This window comes from Glossina fuscipes, unplaced genomic scaffold (assembly GCF_014805625.2).
Source record: "Glossina fuscipes isolate IAEA_lab_2018 unplaced genomic scaffold, Yale_Gfus_2 112, whole genome shotgun sequence".
NCBI classification, from domain to species: domain Eukaryota; kingdom Metazoa; phylum Arthropoda; class Insecta; order Diptera; family Glossinidae; genus Glossina; species Glossina fuscipes.
Genome location: NW_023998455.1, coordinates 6,714,160 through 6,734,275, shown reverse-complemented (window position 1 = coordinate 6,734,275; position 20,116 = coordinate 6,714,160). Strand labels below are relative to the sequence as shown.

The window sequence follows — 20,116 nt, the reverse complement described above, 5'->3', positions numbered from 1 at the left end:
TCCATACCTGCTTAAAAGTAGAAAGCCTTAGCTTCGAATTTAACTATAATTAATCGTAACAATCGAATTCTAGACTTTTCGTGTTTTCACTTCAGAAAAGCGTTATTGAACAGCGTTATTGTCTTCCTCTTTTTCGCTCTGTTATGCGCTTGAAACTCAGAAATTTACTTGAGAGATCGCAATGAATTTAAAATGGCAGCACTTTTGTAAATGTTACGCTTTCCTAATCCGCAGCCAAGGCTTAAAATGAAAGCAACTAAATGAGTGAATTAATTTTTTTGATTTATTTCAGACTTTATATAGTATTTCTTCTTAATATTCATATATAAATTATGTATCTTTATACTAAAAAAATTAAAGCTAAATATAACGCACCTTGGTTAAAATATTGATTGATATATCGACATATTATAACATAAATAAAAAATTGTTTGGTCTATAAAGCATCTATTGGAGACCACATTACACATTGTATAGAAGCTTCATTTCTTTCTCTTTTGTTTTTTTTTTTTATTTATTAGAAATTAAGACGAATTAATAAATTTATTGAAATTGAGTAAAGAAATAATATTTGTTCGTCATCAATAATGCTGCAGATTCATTATGGTCCCGAAACAATTTCAATAATCTAGTTAAAGCTAATAAAAAATTATAACTAAATTTTATATAATTATAAAGTGTAAGCAAAGCTTTTTTTTACGAATTTTCATTCATTCTAATAAGAATAAGTGCAAAGCAAAAAATGAAGCATCATCTAGAATACTAAATATGCAGTCCATTTAGCGCTCAAATCGTGCAGTCGCGTTATTACACAAAAATTTACAATGGTTCCTAACAATCCTTATAAGCGGAGAGACGGTCGATATCCATAGTATAGAAAAGTTTTTTGGTAGTTTTTCTCCTTAAGATACGATTAAAATTTTTTTCAACAATGGTAATAATGGACTTGGCGCGCATTAAAATATTTTTTGCAAAGCAATTAATTTCCCTCTTAGAATTAACGTAGAAATGCGGAAATGCGTACGTGCAAGTACTTCCACTCAATATGAAGTCTTTAATGTGTATGTGCGCGTTATAGCGATGATCGTAAGAGTTCTATAAAAGTGTTTTATTTTGTTCCTTTTCCTCAAACTGTTGATTGGTTTGCTCAGATCAATCTTAATCCAGTTCGAAAAATGAGAATTACGATTTCGTTTTAAGGACTCATAAATTAGTCCCCAAGGTCGTTTAAAATCAGAGCGATTATAATCACGGAATTGTGCGCACATATTTTTGTGTTCATTTGTAAATATGTATAAGTTATTGTAATTCCTCGTTTGTGCTATATGAACCTGATATCTCCGTTAAAGCTGGAAGAATATTATCACCGGATGATGGCCTGGTGATAAATATGTTAATGAGACGTTCAGCATTGAAAACGTTAAATAGTACTAACCTATCAGAAAATAAGTTACATGAGCTAGGCGCAGAATTTGATCGTCCCGCATTTGCAAAACGCTCGAAACGAGATCCACCAGTTTTTGATCTACCTTTAGAGAATGGGTTCCCAAACGAATGTTTCTTCAACATAGTTTTGATCAGGATTAAAGTATCTAATTTTGGTATACTTCGAACGACTCCGTTCATTTCATCATCGCCTACATGAACCAATCTACAGTTTTCCTCTTCACTTGGCAAAGGCTGCATACCATCTTTAGTTACCCATTTAAGCATCTGAAACAAAGTTTACATTAAAGAAATATTACGGATTCTCTTCTTTTCACTTGTTAGTATCTATTTGTAGTAGCTTTAAAAATTGATATGGATTCTAGTTCATAAATCGAAATGATCACTTGACGACCGATCCCACACATTTTTCATACAGCGAATGAGTAAAGCTTTCCTTTGCAAAAACATGGCCTTTTGTCTGTAAATGTAATCCTAGCTGAGGCGTGACGTACCTTTAATTGCGGTAAAGTGATACGCTCAGCAGGCCCTTTCTTTAGCATCCTTTCGATACAATCCCGAAGCTCGGTGCTGATAATAGGAGCGTCAGGATAATGAACGCATTCGGTTCTGATCTTTTCATATAAAATTGGGATCGAATTGTGTGCGAAAGGAACATTTCCAAACACTAAGGCGTAGAGTGTTATTCCTAAAGCCCAGATATCTGCTGCTTTTCCACAATAAATGTTTGGCTAAAGAAGAAGAGCAAACAATAATATTATTGGATTGAATAGCAGGCCCGAGCAAAAGTTAGATGCGGTGAACACTGAAAATAAACAAAGAAAATGTCGCTCAACTCACCTGACCAATATTTAATGTCTCCGGTGCTCGAAAGGCAGGTGTCCCTGCAATAGAACCGCTCGTTATGATCGCACTTTCTCCAATGAATTCATTGCATACTCCCAGATCAGCGATTTTAACGCGACCGCAATCGGTCAGTAACAAATTTCCGGGCTTAAGATCACCATGAATAATGCGCTGGTGATGCACTGAAAAATTTTTAATGTTTAGTTCAAATTTTCTCTTTGGTTTAATGGTTTGTTTATACACGTGTGTCTATGTATTCAACTATGCTTAGTTAATCTTAAAAACTATTAGATTTTGAGACTTATATACTAGAAATAAGTGAGCAATAAATAGAATTTTACAAGAACTGCACTCGCTTAAAAGCTTCAATTTACTTACAATACTCTAATCCCATCAAGGTATCTCTGAAGACTTGCCAAGCTCTTTCCTCACTTAGTGGATTTTTAGTTGGCACAGCTAAGATTTCCCCTTGTTTAACCAATTCGAAAACCATATACAAAGAATCTTCAACTGGATCATCAAGGACTTCAACTAGTTTTACAACATTTGGATGATCAAGTTTTTTTAACACAGCGATTTCCCGATAGACTCGATCCAATGGCGAAGTAACTTTTTTTGGACCACGTTTTATAAAGCCTGTTTGTCGTAACAAGCGACGTTTGGATAAAATTTTCATAGCGTAGTGTGTTGAATCTTCTTCAGAATAGGCTAACTTCACTAGCCCATAAGATCCCTATAATGAAAAAGAATCAGATATTGTATATTATGAATTTTGTTTATATATTTATTATGCAGACCTGACCGATTTGATCCAATAATTTATATTGATTTAATTGTAGGAAACTTCCGCTTTGTTCGATAGAAACGCGTCTAGATTCACGCAGAGGCGGCCTACGTCTGTTTGATTGAGGACTATTACAAGGACTTGCGTAAGGGCTATACGGAACGTTTGGAAAGATCGGCCGTACTTCGACGGATTGCGTTTTTAAGTCTAGCCCCCCCTTTAGCATTGTCCGGGTGCGATGGTCCATATCTAAGTCTTCAAGTCTAGATTCAATATTTCTTTTATCACAGCATTCATCATCATCATCTATTGATATGTTTTTCGCATCCTGTTGAACATTTTCGTTGACTTCTGGGTGTTGAAAAAACAGATTCTCATTTGCGTTAAAAATAATTGATTGCGATTTGTAAGAAATTTCAATAGATATGGATTTTAAAAATGGGGATTGCCTTTGAATTGTTAAAGCTGGATTGGTGCAATGAGATTTGGTTAATTTGAAAAGCGATTGAGAGGAACAAGCATTTTTTATATCATTTTCACAACATATGTCCGCGAAATGACTTAATCCATCGCATGCAAATAAACGTGCTGATGAACATGAAGATTGACATGCAGGATAAGATTTCAATTGGTTATTATCCGAACATTCGCTTGATAGGAGCTTGTTATCCAGATTAGTACAGTCTGTAATTGATTGATTTATTGTTTTACCTCTTTCAGGTGATACGATGTCGGCGCGTTTTCCACACTGGCTTGTATCGTATGGCATCTCAGCCAAATGTTCGCTTATTGCCTCCTTTCGAATGTTTGCACTATCTCCGCATCTTTCGACCGATGGATCGTGTAAATTAACGTTTTCCTCGTTATAACTACAGGATTTTTTTATAAAATCATCATTTTGTTTTCTTTGTGCGTTTTTTATTGTGCTTAAGTCTGTCAAATTACACTCAACCGATTCTTCAGATTTCTGGCTGCCTTCCCTTATTCCATTACCTTTTTCAAATATATCTACGATCAAACATTATACTTCTTCCATCATTGTTTCCACTTATATCGGCTTAACACATTATTATTGCATTACCTTTCTCTCTCCATGCGCGTCGCTCAGATTCATGTTTCGAATTACTTAATAACCTTCCATTTTCTTGGCCTAAATTGGTTTTAATATCTCGGCAAAGTCCTTCCATTTCGCCTTGTTTATCACTCAACCGGTCCTCCATTGTACACCTGTACAATGTTTTAATTCAAACGATGTTTTGATGCCGTTTTTCTGTAAGAAAAGTAGAAGAGAAATAAAGGTAATCTTTAAACAAGATAAAAAGCTTATTTTTGTAGGGGACCAGCCAACTAACCAATCAATCTCCGACATTATCTTTCTCTGAACTACTACTAACTGCATCAGCCAAGATCTTCCCTTATGAATGCATAGATTCGATTAAATTGATTTTCATGGCTGGAAATACACTCCATTGACAGGTAGTCATTCTTCTATAATATTGCAAGTCAAAGTTAATGTTACCTTCGTTTGGAAACCCTGGACAAATACCTATTTATGCCTAAACTTAGGCAGAATAATTTGAGCGAGAGAGAAAGAGAGAGATATAATTTATTTAAAAATGGAAAGTGTTCCCGCAAATAGCAAATAGACCTCTGAAGACTCCGCTTCCTATATATGGAAGTCTTTTCACTGCAAAGGGAAGAAGACACACAAAGATTAACTTTTCGAGCCAATGATGATTTGGGACTACATTGCCAAGAGACACGAAGGCAGATTTTATTTCTTTCTAACTTACGAAATCATGGATTTCCGAAGCACACAAGTGCAATATCAAAACAAATACTCGAAAGTCTAAGCATATTACGTTTACGTAATCCCAGAAACCAACGCATTTTGTACAAAAGTATCCTAAAACCTACTGCATACAACTGTGGGGAACAGCCATACATAAAATGTTAATTGAAATACTTCAAAAAAATCAACGTAGAATCCTCGGTCTTGTTGTTAATGCCCCGTGGTTCGGTAACTATACGTGATGACCTGGATTTTCCAAGCCATAAATAAGAAGATTGAAAAAACTTCACATACTGGATCTTCCCATTTAGTAATTGATTTAAGTTTTGTTCTTTAAATTATTTTAATGAATTCCCCAAAGCTTATATAATTTCTTTTTATGTATTTAAACATTATATCTATATTATTATATATTGACCCCCATTAGGTGCAATAACCTCAGTTGCCCTTCTCATCATGATACAATAAACACTTTTTAGATAAATAAAATTTAAAAAAAAAAAGGAAATTAAAAAAAAAACTTTTTTGGCTTTAAAACTGGAATCTATCTATACCCCGCAACACTTGTAGTACAGAAACGCTTAATATAGGTCCAACACCGATCATTTAAGCTTATCTGTCCGTTCGACGTCTGTCTGTGTATACATACAGTTTGCAATTTTTGAGATATTTTGAAGAAATTTGAAATACTGACGCGCTGTGGCCCCAAAATGGTATTTTGACATTTTAAATTTGGATGAAAAATTTATTTCGGCTGGGAACAATTTTTGAACGAGCTTTCCTACAATCGTTTCTAGGAAAACTGAATCTTTTTATGGTAAAAATGTCCAATTGTCAATATTTCATAGTTCAGAATAGCAAATTCACACAGAAGTCAACCTTATCGAATTTGGACCAAGTAGATCTATTTTTTGGATACCACCGCATATAAGATTGCTCAGGAAATTTCAGCTTTTATATACCAAAAAACCGTAATTATTAAAGTTTCAAGACAAAAATTTGTGCGTAATAATAATTTAACATAAAAATTGAGTGAACCAAATTTGAACCACATGGGTCAATATCTTTGAGTCCACATAAGATTTTTGATGAATAGTAAGGCGTTCAAAAAAAGGTTTTAATCTTAATATTTTATGCTCAAAATTGTTCCATAACAGCAATTCAACAAGAATAATTAACGGCAGACAATTTAGACCACATAGCTCTAGACCTTAGGATCGTAGGATATCTAGAGATTATTGCGAAAAGAAAGCCCTTATGAGAAGACAAAATCTAATTTCTAGTTTCTCTTTTGACGAAAATTGAAAAATCATCAAATGTTTAGGAGGTAAATTAAGTTCACAGAATTTGGGTCGCGTTGGATGATGTTTCGAGCATCCTTCAATATTCGGGCCGTCATAAAAAGTATTCCTTTGCAGGAAAATAATGCGTAATATTTTGTGTATTATCACCAAACCGAGTAAATGAGTGTATTAGGCGAAATGGTGTAGGGTGTCAAGTGGTCTTAAACCTTGCCCGACTGCAATATTCGCACTTGTTTTATTCGAACACTTCGAGGAAAAATATATGTAAAATATCGAATGCTCTCAATTTCCACTTTTCACCCGATTTAAATCGCATTTATGTCACTAGATTTGAATTCTCAATGTGTACTTACTTGTGCATTATGCATTAATGGTATTTTATTGACGAAGCATCTAATGCAAGAAACTTGGAATATTTTCCATACAATGAATGCTATCACAATTTTCCCAATAGTTGATAAACTCTTCTATACCGGTTCATCGGTCGGTTCATAAGAAAGAAAATTTAATTACAATGTGCTTCAATCGAATAATGATTAATTCGGCCCAGTGGAATGGAGAGTACGCACGTAATCAGGCATAAATAAATGTCTAATCTATGCGCGATAGACAATATGTCATACAATCTCTTGCATATATACATTCATATATACATTAACTTATTAAGTAAGCTTTGCTCTTTCAAGTGTATAAGCGGAAAACTATTTTTAGAAACATATATTCATTCTAGAAAGCGCTCGTCTTCTTTCGTTCTCCTCTCGATTATTTTTACATCAGTTATAGTGCGTCGTGCTTCGAGTAGAGATAATAACCTAAAGCATGAAAACATATTCAAAAAAGCTGATATTCTTCTTATTATTATTTGTTTTCTATTTCTCTCATCTCAATCGTAATCACACAGCATGCGGTTACTCTCAATATAAGCACACTTCGGAACGATATTATATAGGGCTGGAAGATACCGATCGTGTAAAGAGAGGATTTCAAGCATTGTTGCGCAGCTTCCTAGAGAATTTGCAAAAAAATCTTTCCACTTCAATATTGCTTAACGTGGCTGTGAATACGACCGATGTGATTGAAATTGAAAATCGCCACCACAAACTGACAGATCTTTCTTCATTTTTTCAATATTCCTCCGAACAAGCGGCCTTACTTGCTGACAAAATCGAGTCATGCTTTGAGATCACAAAAAATGAAAGTGAATCCTATTTAAGAAAATGGGAAGAAATACGATCTAGTCAGCCTTCAATATCAGCTGAAGTGAAGGCTCTCATCGATGAATATCTTATCGAAATGCAATCTTTTCATACAATATTCTCGGAAATTATTGACGATTTCTTGGAGTATATTGCTCATGTGTTAAGATCGGTCCGTGATATATTTATCGAATATGCGGATATACTAACAGATAGTTACCGTCGCTTCAAAGCGACTAACTTGTGCTACAATTTCTATATGGATTTCTTGCAGCAGTGGTCGGCCGTCATTTTCAAATGCAAAACCGCGACCGATTTAAATACAGCTTATGACGTTTACACAATCAGCGAAACAACATCTAGACACGTAATGAAACAGTTGGAATTTCGCATGCAGCGCCTTTACAATTGTTTAGCTTCCCGTGATTACCGGATACGATGCCAATTTTTACGCAACCCTGAGAGAGATTTTTCAAAACTTTTCCTTAAGCTAGACGAACTGCAGCAATACTTTGATATTAAAATAAAAAGAGGCCGTGTCAATAGCAATCGCAAGCGAAGAAGTGACTTCAGTGAAGACCATAAGAGCGTGGAATTAAAACTTAAAATCCCCCTAAATCGAGACTACATCTCAACGGCCGGCAATGAAAACAAGTGCATACCTATCGACTTTCCTTATAAATATATGTCAACGAATTTAAAGAAATGCTTCGATATTCTGTTATGGGAAGACAAATAACAGAACAACGATGTTTAATACTTTGATAATTCATTTAAAGAGACTAATAAAAGATATATTCGCTTTGACAAAACGATTCGATTACTAAGATAAGGAATTTAGATAGATGAACAATTTTTGTTGTTTTTCTTCGCAGGTGAGGGTATACTCATTTTATTGGTTGTTCATAGTGTATGTAACACACCTAAAAAGAAGCTTCAGAGGCCCTATAAGGTATATGGACTCTTGGTCAACACGAGATTCTCAATTCATTAAGCATAATTTCTGTGCCTGTGGGGAGTGTTGTTGATACTCCCCTGGTCACAAAAATGAAGATGTCAGCTTCAAATTTGATTTAAAACATTGGAAGCTTTTGCACGCAGGTTAACATTGAAAATGGGACAGATTGGGCAGAGTAAAAGCCGACAGTGGAACGTAAACTGAACACAATTGCGTTTTTCTGAACAAAAATTTATGGGTTTCACTTGCTCGTCAATCAGAAATTACACATAACATGTTGGAGGTTGAAATTTCACAAAAATCGGTCATGCCCGCACAAACTTACAACTGAATAAAGTTTCTTTTTTTCACTACATTATTCAAACAAACATCGATTATTATTATTATTATTACGATAGGTACCATGACCTGTTGGATCAACTTTTTCTTAATGATACCACCGATATGCAAATCACTTACAAGGACTTGGAGAGTAGAATGCGAGCTAAGCTAAGTGTGTTAATTCTAAAATAATTATGATAGACGCGACGACATAGTGAATAAATGTTTCCTTAAAAATAACTTCAATATGGGTATCAAATGAAAGGATTTGGACTGACAAAAGCGATGAAGATTTTAATAGTGGTGGGTATGCGAAATTTTGGCCCCACCGAATGTAACTACCTTACTACTTTTTTTTTTTTTTTTGTATTTAAACTAATTTCGAGCATTTAATCAATGGGAGACAATGTGTAGAACGTCTTTTAATCAAAATCCGTATAGACTTGGATAAGAGCTCTCCTCTAAAACGTCAACGTCTTACTTTGCATACCAAAAACAAAGAAAATAAAGCTCGGCATCAATGTACAGTCTCGGTGATTTTCAAGACAACTATCTAGAATCCAAACATAAGTTTCAAGGCTCAACGAATAAGAGTCCAGAGGTTTTGATTGAAGAGATTGCTTGGCAGACTAAATGTCGGTATTTCGACTAGAATTTGCTGTTTAAAGCACTTTTAGCATAACTGGAATATTGATATATGGTTTCCTTATGTCTTGGCATCCCATGAAGATGCTCGATCACTTGCACATAAAAATTTAGGGACTTCGAAGTCGTTTTGCAAATGCGCTGTTGTTTTGTCTGCAAAATCATGTGAATGAGAAAATTTTGATTCTAAGGCAAGATCAAGAAGATCTTACTAATAATTGAGTGTTTAGTTACTTAACAGTATTAATTAATCGAGTGATTTTCTGTCTAACTTTGTCTCCAGAACTATATAGATCTTAGGTCTATCTATATAAGCTACTTATTATTTCTGCGCATTTCAATTACCACACGCTGGACATTTAGAGTAAAGCGAATAGAGTGCACACAGTTAAATAGAAGCACGGCGGAAACCTGCGAGTGTTCATTTAAAGTCCCTACATCACCAAGCTTTATAAAATAATGCTGAGTATCAGAGTTAATCTAAGTTTCCAGCTAAGGTCCAAGCACAGAGCATCAGAGTTTGGCCAGTTCATTGCCAAGTCCAGGTACTGAATATCAGATATATAATATAATTCAGCTCCGGCTTTTCTAATCACTTGTAGACAATTTTACTGATTAGTTCAAATATATTGTAGGTTGTAACGTTCGCTGTCTCTTTAAGCAGTGGAATAGAGAGATGCAAATTTTCTATTAAGTGAAATTCAAGCAAAAAGTTGAAGAAAATAGTTTAAAAATACTACAATCGACCATGGCCGACCATTAAATGCCCTACGCCACTTCGTCTAATACAGGCGTTCACATAACGATTTCTCAAGAGAAGGCATTATGTGGGAAGGAGTTGAAACCAAACCACTTTTTTTTGTCAGCATTTGTCATTGGGCCAAAACACGCGAGCGCACCTAATTCCTTTAAATATGTCCAAAAATTGCGTCCTGCAGATTGAATGCAGAAAAACACGACGGACAGGCGAACAGATAGACGGGCAAAGGGACGGACGGATAGACAAGTTCAGATTGGAATTTCAGAAAGCGATGGGGGAGGATAGGGCTATCTCATGTCCTTCCGCGGAAGCTTCATATACGCTTGTACCACAAGTGATCAAGGGAATAAAACCAAAAACCTTGCGACAAATTATTGGTTAGATAACGAAAAATTCTACACAAAGGAAACATAATATTTTTATTTATTTTTATTATATATTTTGTGTGCATATAAATGATTCAAAATGAATTTGTTTCTACTTCGTCTCTATGATGGTTCGTTCATGTCAATCAATACAAGAGCAATACAATCGTTTGTATATATAATCTTTATCGGTATAATTCCATTCATTTGTTGACTTATTTGCTCAACTTGTGAAACCAAGGCGCTAATATCATTATGCAATAAACTTATGCAAGGTATTAGATATTCAAAATATGAGGATCTATCTTCTATGCAGGCTTGCATTTGATCGACAATATTCATAGCGACATGAAGGGCTTGCGTAAATAGCTCACTAGTCGTTTTGCATAGCAAAGAGTTTGATTTCAAATTAAGTTGACAGCACTTTTGTAATTCTTTTGCACTATTTGCGATAAATTCATCAAAAGTCCGGCATCCGTCTTTATATAAAGTTGTTTTATTAACGGATCGCACTTTCTGCTTGATCTGTACAATCCACCAATCAAACTCGGCAGTATTATTAATTAATGTTTGATTAAGCTGCGTTATCGCCCATTCCAAGTATTGATCAGTATTGCTCGCTATGTCAAGAAGTCCTCTTTGTATACGCTCTAACTTCTCTACCGTATTCTCCAACACTTTAATGAATAGTGTTTTGCTCAAGTTCATTACTTTATTACCAAATGTCTCTAATAATTCTGCATTAATATCCTGCAATTTTTCTAAAAGACTCTCAATTTCTGCAGACACTTTTGGTACAGTTGTGTTCACTACTTTCTTAATATTTTTAAACAACAAATTCAAGTGCTTGAATATAAGACGAATCGGTCGCTTCAGATCATCGTAATAGTCATTGTGTTGCTTAAGGCTATCAAATTCATTTCCATTCATGTTGACATTAAAAGTTGATTTATTTTCGCGCGATAAAGACACTATACTGGCATCTTCTGGCAACTTGCTCGTCAACACCGAAGATGTCGATATCGACAACACGACGATGATAAAAACAAAATTCAACATTTCGTTTCAAATCACTTGTTAACTGCAAAAAATTAACCGACAAATGTTTGACTGATTTGGTTTGTGAATCAATTCTTGATGTAAATACTTTCCCAGTTGTATGTAAATCAAGAGTCGATACGGAATGTTATCAACAAGCGATTTAATAGCATACACATTGCTTTTCCTTTTTTTTCTTTTTTTTTTTTTTCGTATGTAGCCATACAAATGTATATGTACGAAATATTACTACAACCGGTACTCATTATTCTCATTTTTATTATATATTTCGTGATCGAAACGGGCAAAATGCGCATCAGAAATCCTATACAGAAATGTTAAATCCTACATCTCTCTCTCTCTCTCTCGCTTATTGTCATTACGCTTATAATCGGAAGGCGCGACAGATTGAACAGGAGGCCGACATTCGCATAACCGCTTGACTACTTTATAGGTCTTCTTGCATTTCCAAATTTCTTCGTTTACAATTTAAGTTCAATTTTAATGGATTCATTTGTCTGAATCTATTGCTCACCCATTACACATACATCATGACAAATAAACCTTTCGCAATGATTCTATGAAACTCTAAGTACCAAATCAAATCGAGAAAGCTAAGAAAACTTAAGAAAGATAATATTAACTTATGAATATTTTTTCCTCATCATATTTTTATCATCTTAAATGATCCCTTAATTATTTAAGAACTATATCTAAAAGGTATTACGAAGAGTCGAATTGCTCTTGCAGCTCAAGAAAACTGAGTGTTCAAGCGAAGTCACTTCGTAAAACGACTAAAAACTAAATCGGTTTTTTTCCGCGACTTATGTTCTTCGAGCCGGTAGCCTTCCCAGTCTTTTCAATTCTGAAGTGGGCAATTTCTTGGTAACATGTAACTTATGATGAAGGATAAACAGATTTTATAGTTCACTTTGAATCGATTTTGAATATATCGAAGAATTTTTATACCTTACATGTGGCACGAAGTGGATTAAGTTTGTGTGGATGTATACAACACCCAGAAGGACTTGAGATAGGCTTATATTTTATTATACCGCTTGTCCGTCCGTCACGGATATACTTTATTCCAAAAGCTAAATCTACTGAAAGTGGACTAGATCGGGCCACTTTTTCCATCACCTTTCATATGAGGCCTGATTTAGATAAGAAATTATACGAAAAAAATTAAAATTTTCAAAATTTCTCGACAAAAAATCGCTGAGTAATAGTACTTTGGCATTTTAAATTGTTAATGAAAAATTTGGGTCAGATTTTTAACCCCCTTTCATATAATCTTTCCTAGGCGAACTGAATTTTTACGTAGTAAAAAGTTATAATTTTCAATATTTCTTGACGAAAATTGATCCATAATGGTGATTTGACATAAAAATCAACCTAACCGAATTTGAACCAGGTCAGTCCAGGTTTTCAATCCCACCGTACATAATGGTTTTCACAACGTATATATCAATATATTGCGAAACGGTCGAGTTTGTAAAATCTGATATCGAAAATTTTTCGATCGTAATGCTTTGGCTTAAATATTGCACGGATTATATTTGAATTGGACCCTGTTCTATATAAGGATTCTCGAGAACAGCAACCTCCTTGGAAAAAGTTTCAGTTTTTAGTTTCCGGATGAAAATTTGTTCACAGTATAAAACAATGTAGTAAAAAAAATTAACCATAGGGACGTTGGATCTCATCGGTCTATTTTTCAGAGCCTATCATATGCAGAGGCTCTCAACGAAAGTAAGCCTCCATGCGGCGACAAAGTTTAATGAAGCTGAAGAAATACTAAATTATTTGACAAATAAATTGGATTTGCTAAATTTGGATTACGTCAGGCGAAGTTTTGACAGTCCGCCGATATGCTGGCTTTCATAAAAATATTATATTATCACGAAAATGTATTAAGCGAAGTGGTGCAGGTTATCTAATTGTCGGCCTTGTTCGACTATAATATTCTTACTCGTTTTGGATTATACTTTTGCATAGAAAATCCCCACCTACTGGAGTAGAGCCAAGAAGGTGTCATTTTCTGAGCGAGAACTGTTATGCCGTCATCTTGTTTTTAAAAAAAATTATTGAAAAATGAATCCACGTATCTCAGTATTTGTACGAATGTACGTGAAAAGATTTGTATAAATGAATTGGTTTCGTAATTATATTTAAAAAATGACGGCTCAGTCGAATAAGTTCATTCCAACAAACTCCCCCCTCACTTCTCTCCCCTTTAAGCATATAAGCTTTTATTTTTGTAATTCTAAATGTAATGAAAAAAAAAAAACTAGTGAATATCACTAGTTAATCCAACAGTATTTTCTTTTATCTTCCAGTCTTCAGTGAATCTATTAGATTTTGTACACATTTGTGTATGTTTGCTTGTGTGATGTTTTATTCACGGCATTGCTACGAGTTTTGAGTATTCAAGAAGATTGTAGACGCTTTCTATTCTAGTTAATGGATGCTTTGGGATAAATGCTTATACAATTCAATTTTAATAGTTTGCAGTATGGCATCAAGTGCGTCATATTGGCGTATGGCTGGCAAGAGATAAAATTAAGACATCGCTGAGTCAACAGTAATCGGCCAGTCAACAATACCGCCCTTACATAATAATAGTTCTTCAGGGGTTGAGCGATTGGATTTAGGAAGAAACTGGAAGATCAGAAGAGTCGCAAAAATATAGAAAAAAAAAATGTATTTTTATTATATTGATCAATTCCAATCAATCGATGCAGAACCACTTTTTGAATCGATTTAAACTTATTTTCCCGGTTGTCTGTCTGTCCGTGTTGCCTATTCTGCTCGACCTACTGGCTGCTGTTTTTAAGATATTTTGAAGAAATTTGGAAGGGTATGCAATAGTGTTTTTTACTTGTTGTCAATTCATTTTTCCAAATTTTTGGAATCTTACTCATTGTGTTTTGTTATTTGAAGAATACCTTATATCGCGTCGCGTTTTAAAGAAGAAAATTTTTTGCAAATTTCTCTAGCGAGAATATATCTCCACATCAGCACGGAAATGCATATTTAAATAGGCAATGAACAAAGGGAGGGTATCCGTTCCATTTCATCTTTACTTATATCCTGCATGCCTGCAATGGCATGCATTTATGACGCAATAGGGAATATAATTTAACAGTAAAACGAATTAAATACAAACTGGATATCACGCAAACGTTGGTGTGGACAGAAAGGACGAGTCTTTGTTTTCATTTACTTAAATTAATAAAAATACAATTTTAGTTTCATTTAATTGTTTTAATAACAAATCGAATTAAAGTCGCTAAAATTAATATATCATAAGCTTTAAATGTACTTTTAGGCAAGAGAGAAGCTAGTATTCGACACTGGATGAACCCTTGATAAAAACTATTCCGTCAAATATCAGAGACTTTCATTAATTAAGATTATTTTCGCCCGAAGGACCGTGATAAATGTTTGGGCCAAATTTCTATTTATGGAAATGAAAAGAATTACATTCCTATTATAAATCCATGGCATGTACAAAATCAATTAGAAGACACACGTTTTAGGTGAATCGATCATAGGACCCAGTCAGAGCACAACATAAACTCGAAAGGTCTCTATTTCAAAAAATAAAAAAAAAGGAATGGACAAAGACAAAATATAGCGCCCACGCATATTCTACGTATGATGCAATAATTCCGGTGCAAAAAAATCGACGACAGCCGCCCAATGTTATAGGGTATTGAAATGTCATTTCGCCTAATGATCTCATATTATTTTTGTTTTCGTATCCATAATGGCGTAAATTTACCTTCGTAGGGTAAGTTTTCTATCAATTAAATAAATTTTGTTTATTAATAATGAGTAAACGTTTGATATTGTGTTGTAATTAGTTAAAGTTACGGTATAGAAACTGTGTTGTGCTTATGGCGAATATAGTCGTCTTTGTTGAAAAATAATTAAACAATTAAAGGGCTAATTAATTGCGAATCGATATATCAAATAATTATGCTTATTAAATAATAATTTTAATAATTATTATATACCCTGCCTGTGATGCAATGGTATAATAAGTTTGTATGGATGTATGCAATACCTACAAAAAAATGAGATAAATATTAAAAATCGGACCACTTTTTCGAATATTCCCCCCTTAAAGTCTTACTTTGACAGATCGTTATATGAATTTATTGTATTAAACGCAACTGTGTAAGGTAATTAATGATGATCCGCGTCCCATTATAGAGTTTTAGAGTTAGTTGTTTTTAAGTTACATCTGAAGCGAAAACTAATTTGTTTCTTCCCTTAGTTATCAAGTAAACTAGAAATCGTAATGTAATGTGCTTTCTCATGTGTATTAGTTTGCATGATAGGTTAAATAATCGCTTGTACTAATTTTGAAAAACAACGGAAACAATCAACAAGAAACACCTGACACTTTAATTTATATTATAAGTGAATTAAGGAGACTACAAGGCTTCGCGTTTCAGAGAATATTCTCTACATTTAAAAGTTAATGTGTACGTACGTGCAGTCAAGTCAAGTCACGCACACACACAAAGAAAACATACTTCTCACTAAATTAATAGTTTATTTCCATTTTTCAAGAATTGTTAAATTTTTACTTTCATTCCATAGATTAACTTATATTATATTTAAAAAAAAAAAAAACAAATTTTTATCTTTTTTCGTAACTGTCTTTACTAGTTATTGCATAATAATTTACGAATAAGTTTTGAGAGTTTGTTTTTGCAACTTTTTTCAAGCTTTAGTCAGAGAAATTGTGGCAATGTATAGTCCAACTGTCCATTGTCAGTTACAACTTTTCCCCTTTCTTTCAGGCAATTTTCAAGCATCTCGTCTTTTAAGGCTATTCCTGTTCATAGGATTTGAAGCACGGTCAGAACAAATAATAAGTCATCTATTGAAACCTGCTTTAATCGAGGGGAGCAGCGGCTGCTCCCTACGATGGGGAGGATAGCACATTTCGGATTATAACCGCAAACATTTGCTGAGCGTGTTATGCTTTATAAACTCGAATTCGTTCGTACTAAAAACGCACGAAATCCTCACTTTTGACATATAGGCGTTGGTTGAAACTTACTTTAATGCGCCGAATGCTCAGCTGACGTGCCCCCAAATGGAGACATCAAGGATACTCAGCCTTTTTATTGGTTTGCATACTCCCTATCACGACAATGCAGGTTTTAGATATCGTAGCGCATTCCATCACTCGTGTGCTGCGGCTCATGAACCCAGTGGAGTGGTTTGGATCGAATCATATCTGCGATCACTTTTTACATAACAAATTATTCTTGGGAAAACTAGTTGTATAAAAACTGTTGCAATTTTCGTTATAATTCGACGAAAACTGATAAGTAGCAGTATTTAGGGATAATAAAGTGATGTGCAAAATTGAAATCGGATAGGACAATTTTTTGAATCATCTTCCTAATAATTGCTCCTACGAAAACTGGGATTTTCTATAGGAAACAGGTATAATTTGTTCATATGTCCCTGGCTGTATGCACAAATTTCTTCTTTTTTTCGTTCGTTTCTTTCCTAAATGCATGAACAAGCGATATTCTTACACTACAGACGAAGAGGCGTAAGTCCTAACCGTGAGTGACTTGTGTGTTGTAATTAAGTTTATTTAAAATTTATTGTAATCTTTTTAAACCTTTACCTTTTTAATTGTGTTCTGAATGTAAACATTCAGGCACATTTATGTATGTTTACGATTTGGCAAATAATCCTGTTTTCAAAGCAAAGATCTTCAAAATATCCTTCGCATTAAATTATTATTCGAGTTTATGCAATTAATTTTTTTATAATGTATTTTTTTGCATATATCATCGACTTACTGGCCATAATATGAAAGAAGCAGAGGACGCAAAGGGCTATATCACTGATTTTGAAAGGGCGTCTCATCGAATTTCCAAATACATCATATGTCAACAATCGATTTCTTTTTAATGAGTTTAATTTATCTTCAATTTTATTAAAGGGAAGCGAAAATGTAAACACAGTTTGTTTTTTATTGTTTCCTGATTTGAAATAACACTTTTTTTCCATTTTTATTACGATAATGCAAAATAATTTATTTATATTCCACTGTAAATCCAGATTTTTTCTCTTAACAGCTCGCACATCTTCCATTCAATTTATTGGCGTATAAGGTCGGTGCAAATAATTGTTATGTCAACAAGCACATGCACACACATCCACACACAGAACACACAACCGAAAACGTATACGAACACATATCCCCAACTGCATCACTTCTTATTTTTTATATATGTGTACATATGCATGGGGGAGAAAACAAAAAAAATAAAAAACATTTTTATCCAACTAGTTTTGTCCACTTATTCTGCGAACTTAACGCATATCTGCAGTTTCGTAATCATATCGGCTTTCGAATACTTTGTGAAATTAATTTTCGTTCTTCCTAATAATATTCAATTTTACAGCTGTTTTTAATCGATGCGAAGCGCACGAAACAACAAACCAACGAAATGCTCCACCTTCACTTTCGCTCTAAAAGCGTGCTGGCAATAAATAAAAGAACTTGCCAGTTTTTGAAATATTTCGTAAGCCGTTCTGCCTGATGTATACGTATGTGCATATGACTGCTGTTCTTTGTTCTTTGATAAAGCGTCAATATTGACTTGCTAAACGGAACCGGAATTGTTACATTTGTATATCAAACAATACTTTCACCGCATCACCGTGTTGTTCTTTTTTATAAGACTTTCAAAAGCAGTGCAAAAGATGTTCATATGATTATTATTATCATTAATTATTTGCTACTGTTGCTATGTAAAAGTGCTATGTATAAGTGCTCACAATTAGTTCACTAAAATTCTTTTCGATTTTCAATAATGTTTTCTTAATACTTAACCTATATAACTTTGATCGCGCAATTTTCTTTTTACTTTTCACACGTTTCCCTTTCAACTTCAACTCTTCGTTGATTGTGTTAACGCACAATTTACTTTGTTTATTTATAATACTTTAAATTATGGGCATTTTGTTGTTTCTTCTGCATTCCCTTTATTTTTGCTGGAACGCAAAGAACTAATTAATATTTTTATTAATGAAATCTATCGAATTCATCGATTTTTTGCAGCAAAAATTCATTCAATTTATTTATTTATCCGCAATTTCGCAAACGCTCTCGCAAAAACTAAAACACATACGAGGATACGAGGAAAAAAAAGTCAAAAACGGGAAAAGAAAACACGCAGCAATGTAAATTTTACTCTCAAAAACACATTTTTAATCTCAAACAAGTACGAATTGTATATTCGGTCGTGACCGAATCTTTTATACCCATCAACGTTATCCTAAAGGAGACAGAACAAGGAATAGGACTAAATTTTCATGCGCTACAATATTGGGTGGGTTTGGCTGATTTTTTCTATTTTCGAAGTAAAGTTTTTATCGTAAAGTTTTATTTTTTCAAAATAAAGTGAACGTTGTGGAAGTTGTGGGCGTGCAAACCTGTAGGCGATATCTTCATTTTGCTAAGATGGAGGATGTTTACCACAAACACTACATAGTTGCGCATAAAGAAAGATGGACAAGCGAAAGAACGGACACGTCTAGGTTCTAAATTTCTAAATTTTAAATTTGGTAACAAATTTGTATACCTTATGGCATTATTGAAGCCTCTTTCTGCGCGACGGGGCGACATGAAATGCTTCATGTTCAATTCATTTAGAATTTGACGCTGATCTAGAATATGTATACCTTATGGAGTCTCTGATGCTTCCTTCTGCGCGTTGCAAACGCTTTGACAAAATGAGTATACCCCTCATCCTTCGGCGAACGGTGTAAAAATTCAAAGCAAGTCGCATTAGAAAACACATCAAAGTAAATTTTACTCTCAAAAAACCATTCTTAATCTCAAAAAAATCAAAACGAATCTCATAGGAACACTCACCAAAGTAAATTGTACTCTCAAAAAAACATTCGTAATCTCAATAAAATCAAAACGAGTCTAATAAGAACACACAGTAAAGCAAATTTTGCTCTCAAGGAACATTCTTAGTCTCGAAAAAGTCGAAACAAGTCTCATAAGAACACACATCAAAGAAAATTTTACGCTCACAAAAAACCTTCGTACTCTCAAAAAAATCAAAACGAGTCTAATAAGAACCGCACTAAAGCAAATTTTACACTCAAAAAAACATTCTCAATCGAGATTAAAAAAATTCGAAACAAATCTCATAAGAACACACATCAAAGTAAATTTTACTCTCAAAAAAATCAAAACGAGTCACACAAGAATACGCACTAAAGCAAATTTTACTCTCAAAGAAACATGCTTAATCTCGAAAAAGGCAAAACAAGTCTCATCAGAACATACATCAAAGTAAATTTTTTCTCTCAAAGAACTCAAAACATGTCACATAAGAAGACACCGCAAAGCAAATAAGAAAACATATGGAAAAAGAGCATGCCGCACATTATTTTCTTCTTTTTTTTACTAATCTGCATAAAAAGATAACTAATTCGGATCCGTCTTATTGCACACTCTTTACAGTTTTTTTTTGTAGTCTTTTTTTTAAATCATCCAGACATAACGATCATAATGGATTTCTCTCTTGTTTTTTACTCAAAACATTTTATCATATAAATATATCACATTTTATCATATAAATATATTACAGTAAAATA

At 33.9% G+C, this 20,116-nt stretch overlaps 2 protein-coding genes across 6 annotated transcripts; one reads left to right on the top strand and one right to left on the bottom strand.

Annotated features, from left to right (window-relative positions):
* Positions 1 to 907: 907 nt before the first annotated feature.
* On the bottom strand, positions 908 to 18,523 carry LOC119639658 (calcium/calmodulin-dependent protein kinase kinase 2). Of its 5 annotated transcripts, XM_038037218.1 has the most exons (10): positions 17,296 to 18,523; positions 17,118 to 17,217; positions 4,158 to 4,346; positions 3,788 to 4,084; positions 3,090 to 3,427; positions 2,671 to 3,025; positions 2,287 to 2,474; positions 1,941 to 2,177; positions 1,436 to 1,713; positions 908 to 1,378 (listed from the first exon to the last, which is right to left on the bottom strand). In XM_038037218.1, the coding sequence occupies exons 3-10, from the start codon at positions 4,294 to 4,296 to the stop codon at positions 1,300 to 1,302; spliced, it is 1,911 nt and encodes a 636-aa protein (XP_037893146.1). In that variant the 5' UTR covers positions 4,297 to 4,346; positions 17,118 to 17,217; positions 17,296 to 18,523; the 3' UTR covers positions 908 to 1,299. The 5 variants fall into 5 exon arrangements, with proteins under 5 accessions (XP_037893146.1, XP_037893145.1, XP_037893148.1 ...); XM_038037217.1 differs by having other exon boundaries at positions 17,118 to 18,523; XM_038037220.1 differs by having other exon boundaries at positions 3,090 to 3,424; positions 17,118 to 18,523.
* On the top strand, positions 6,952 to 8,673 carry LOC119639659. Its single transcript, XM_038037223.1, has one exon. It carries the CDS (start codon positions 6,992 to 6,994, stop codon positions 8,105 to 8,107), a length of 1,116 nt encoding a protein of 371 aa, XP_037893151.1. The 5' UTR covers positions 6,952 to 6,991; the 3' UTR covers positions 8,108 to 8,673.
* Positions 18,524 to 20,116: the final 1,593 nt, after the last annotated feature.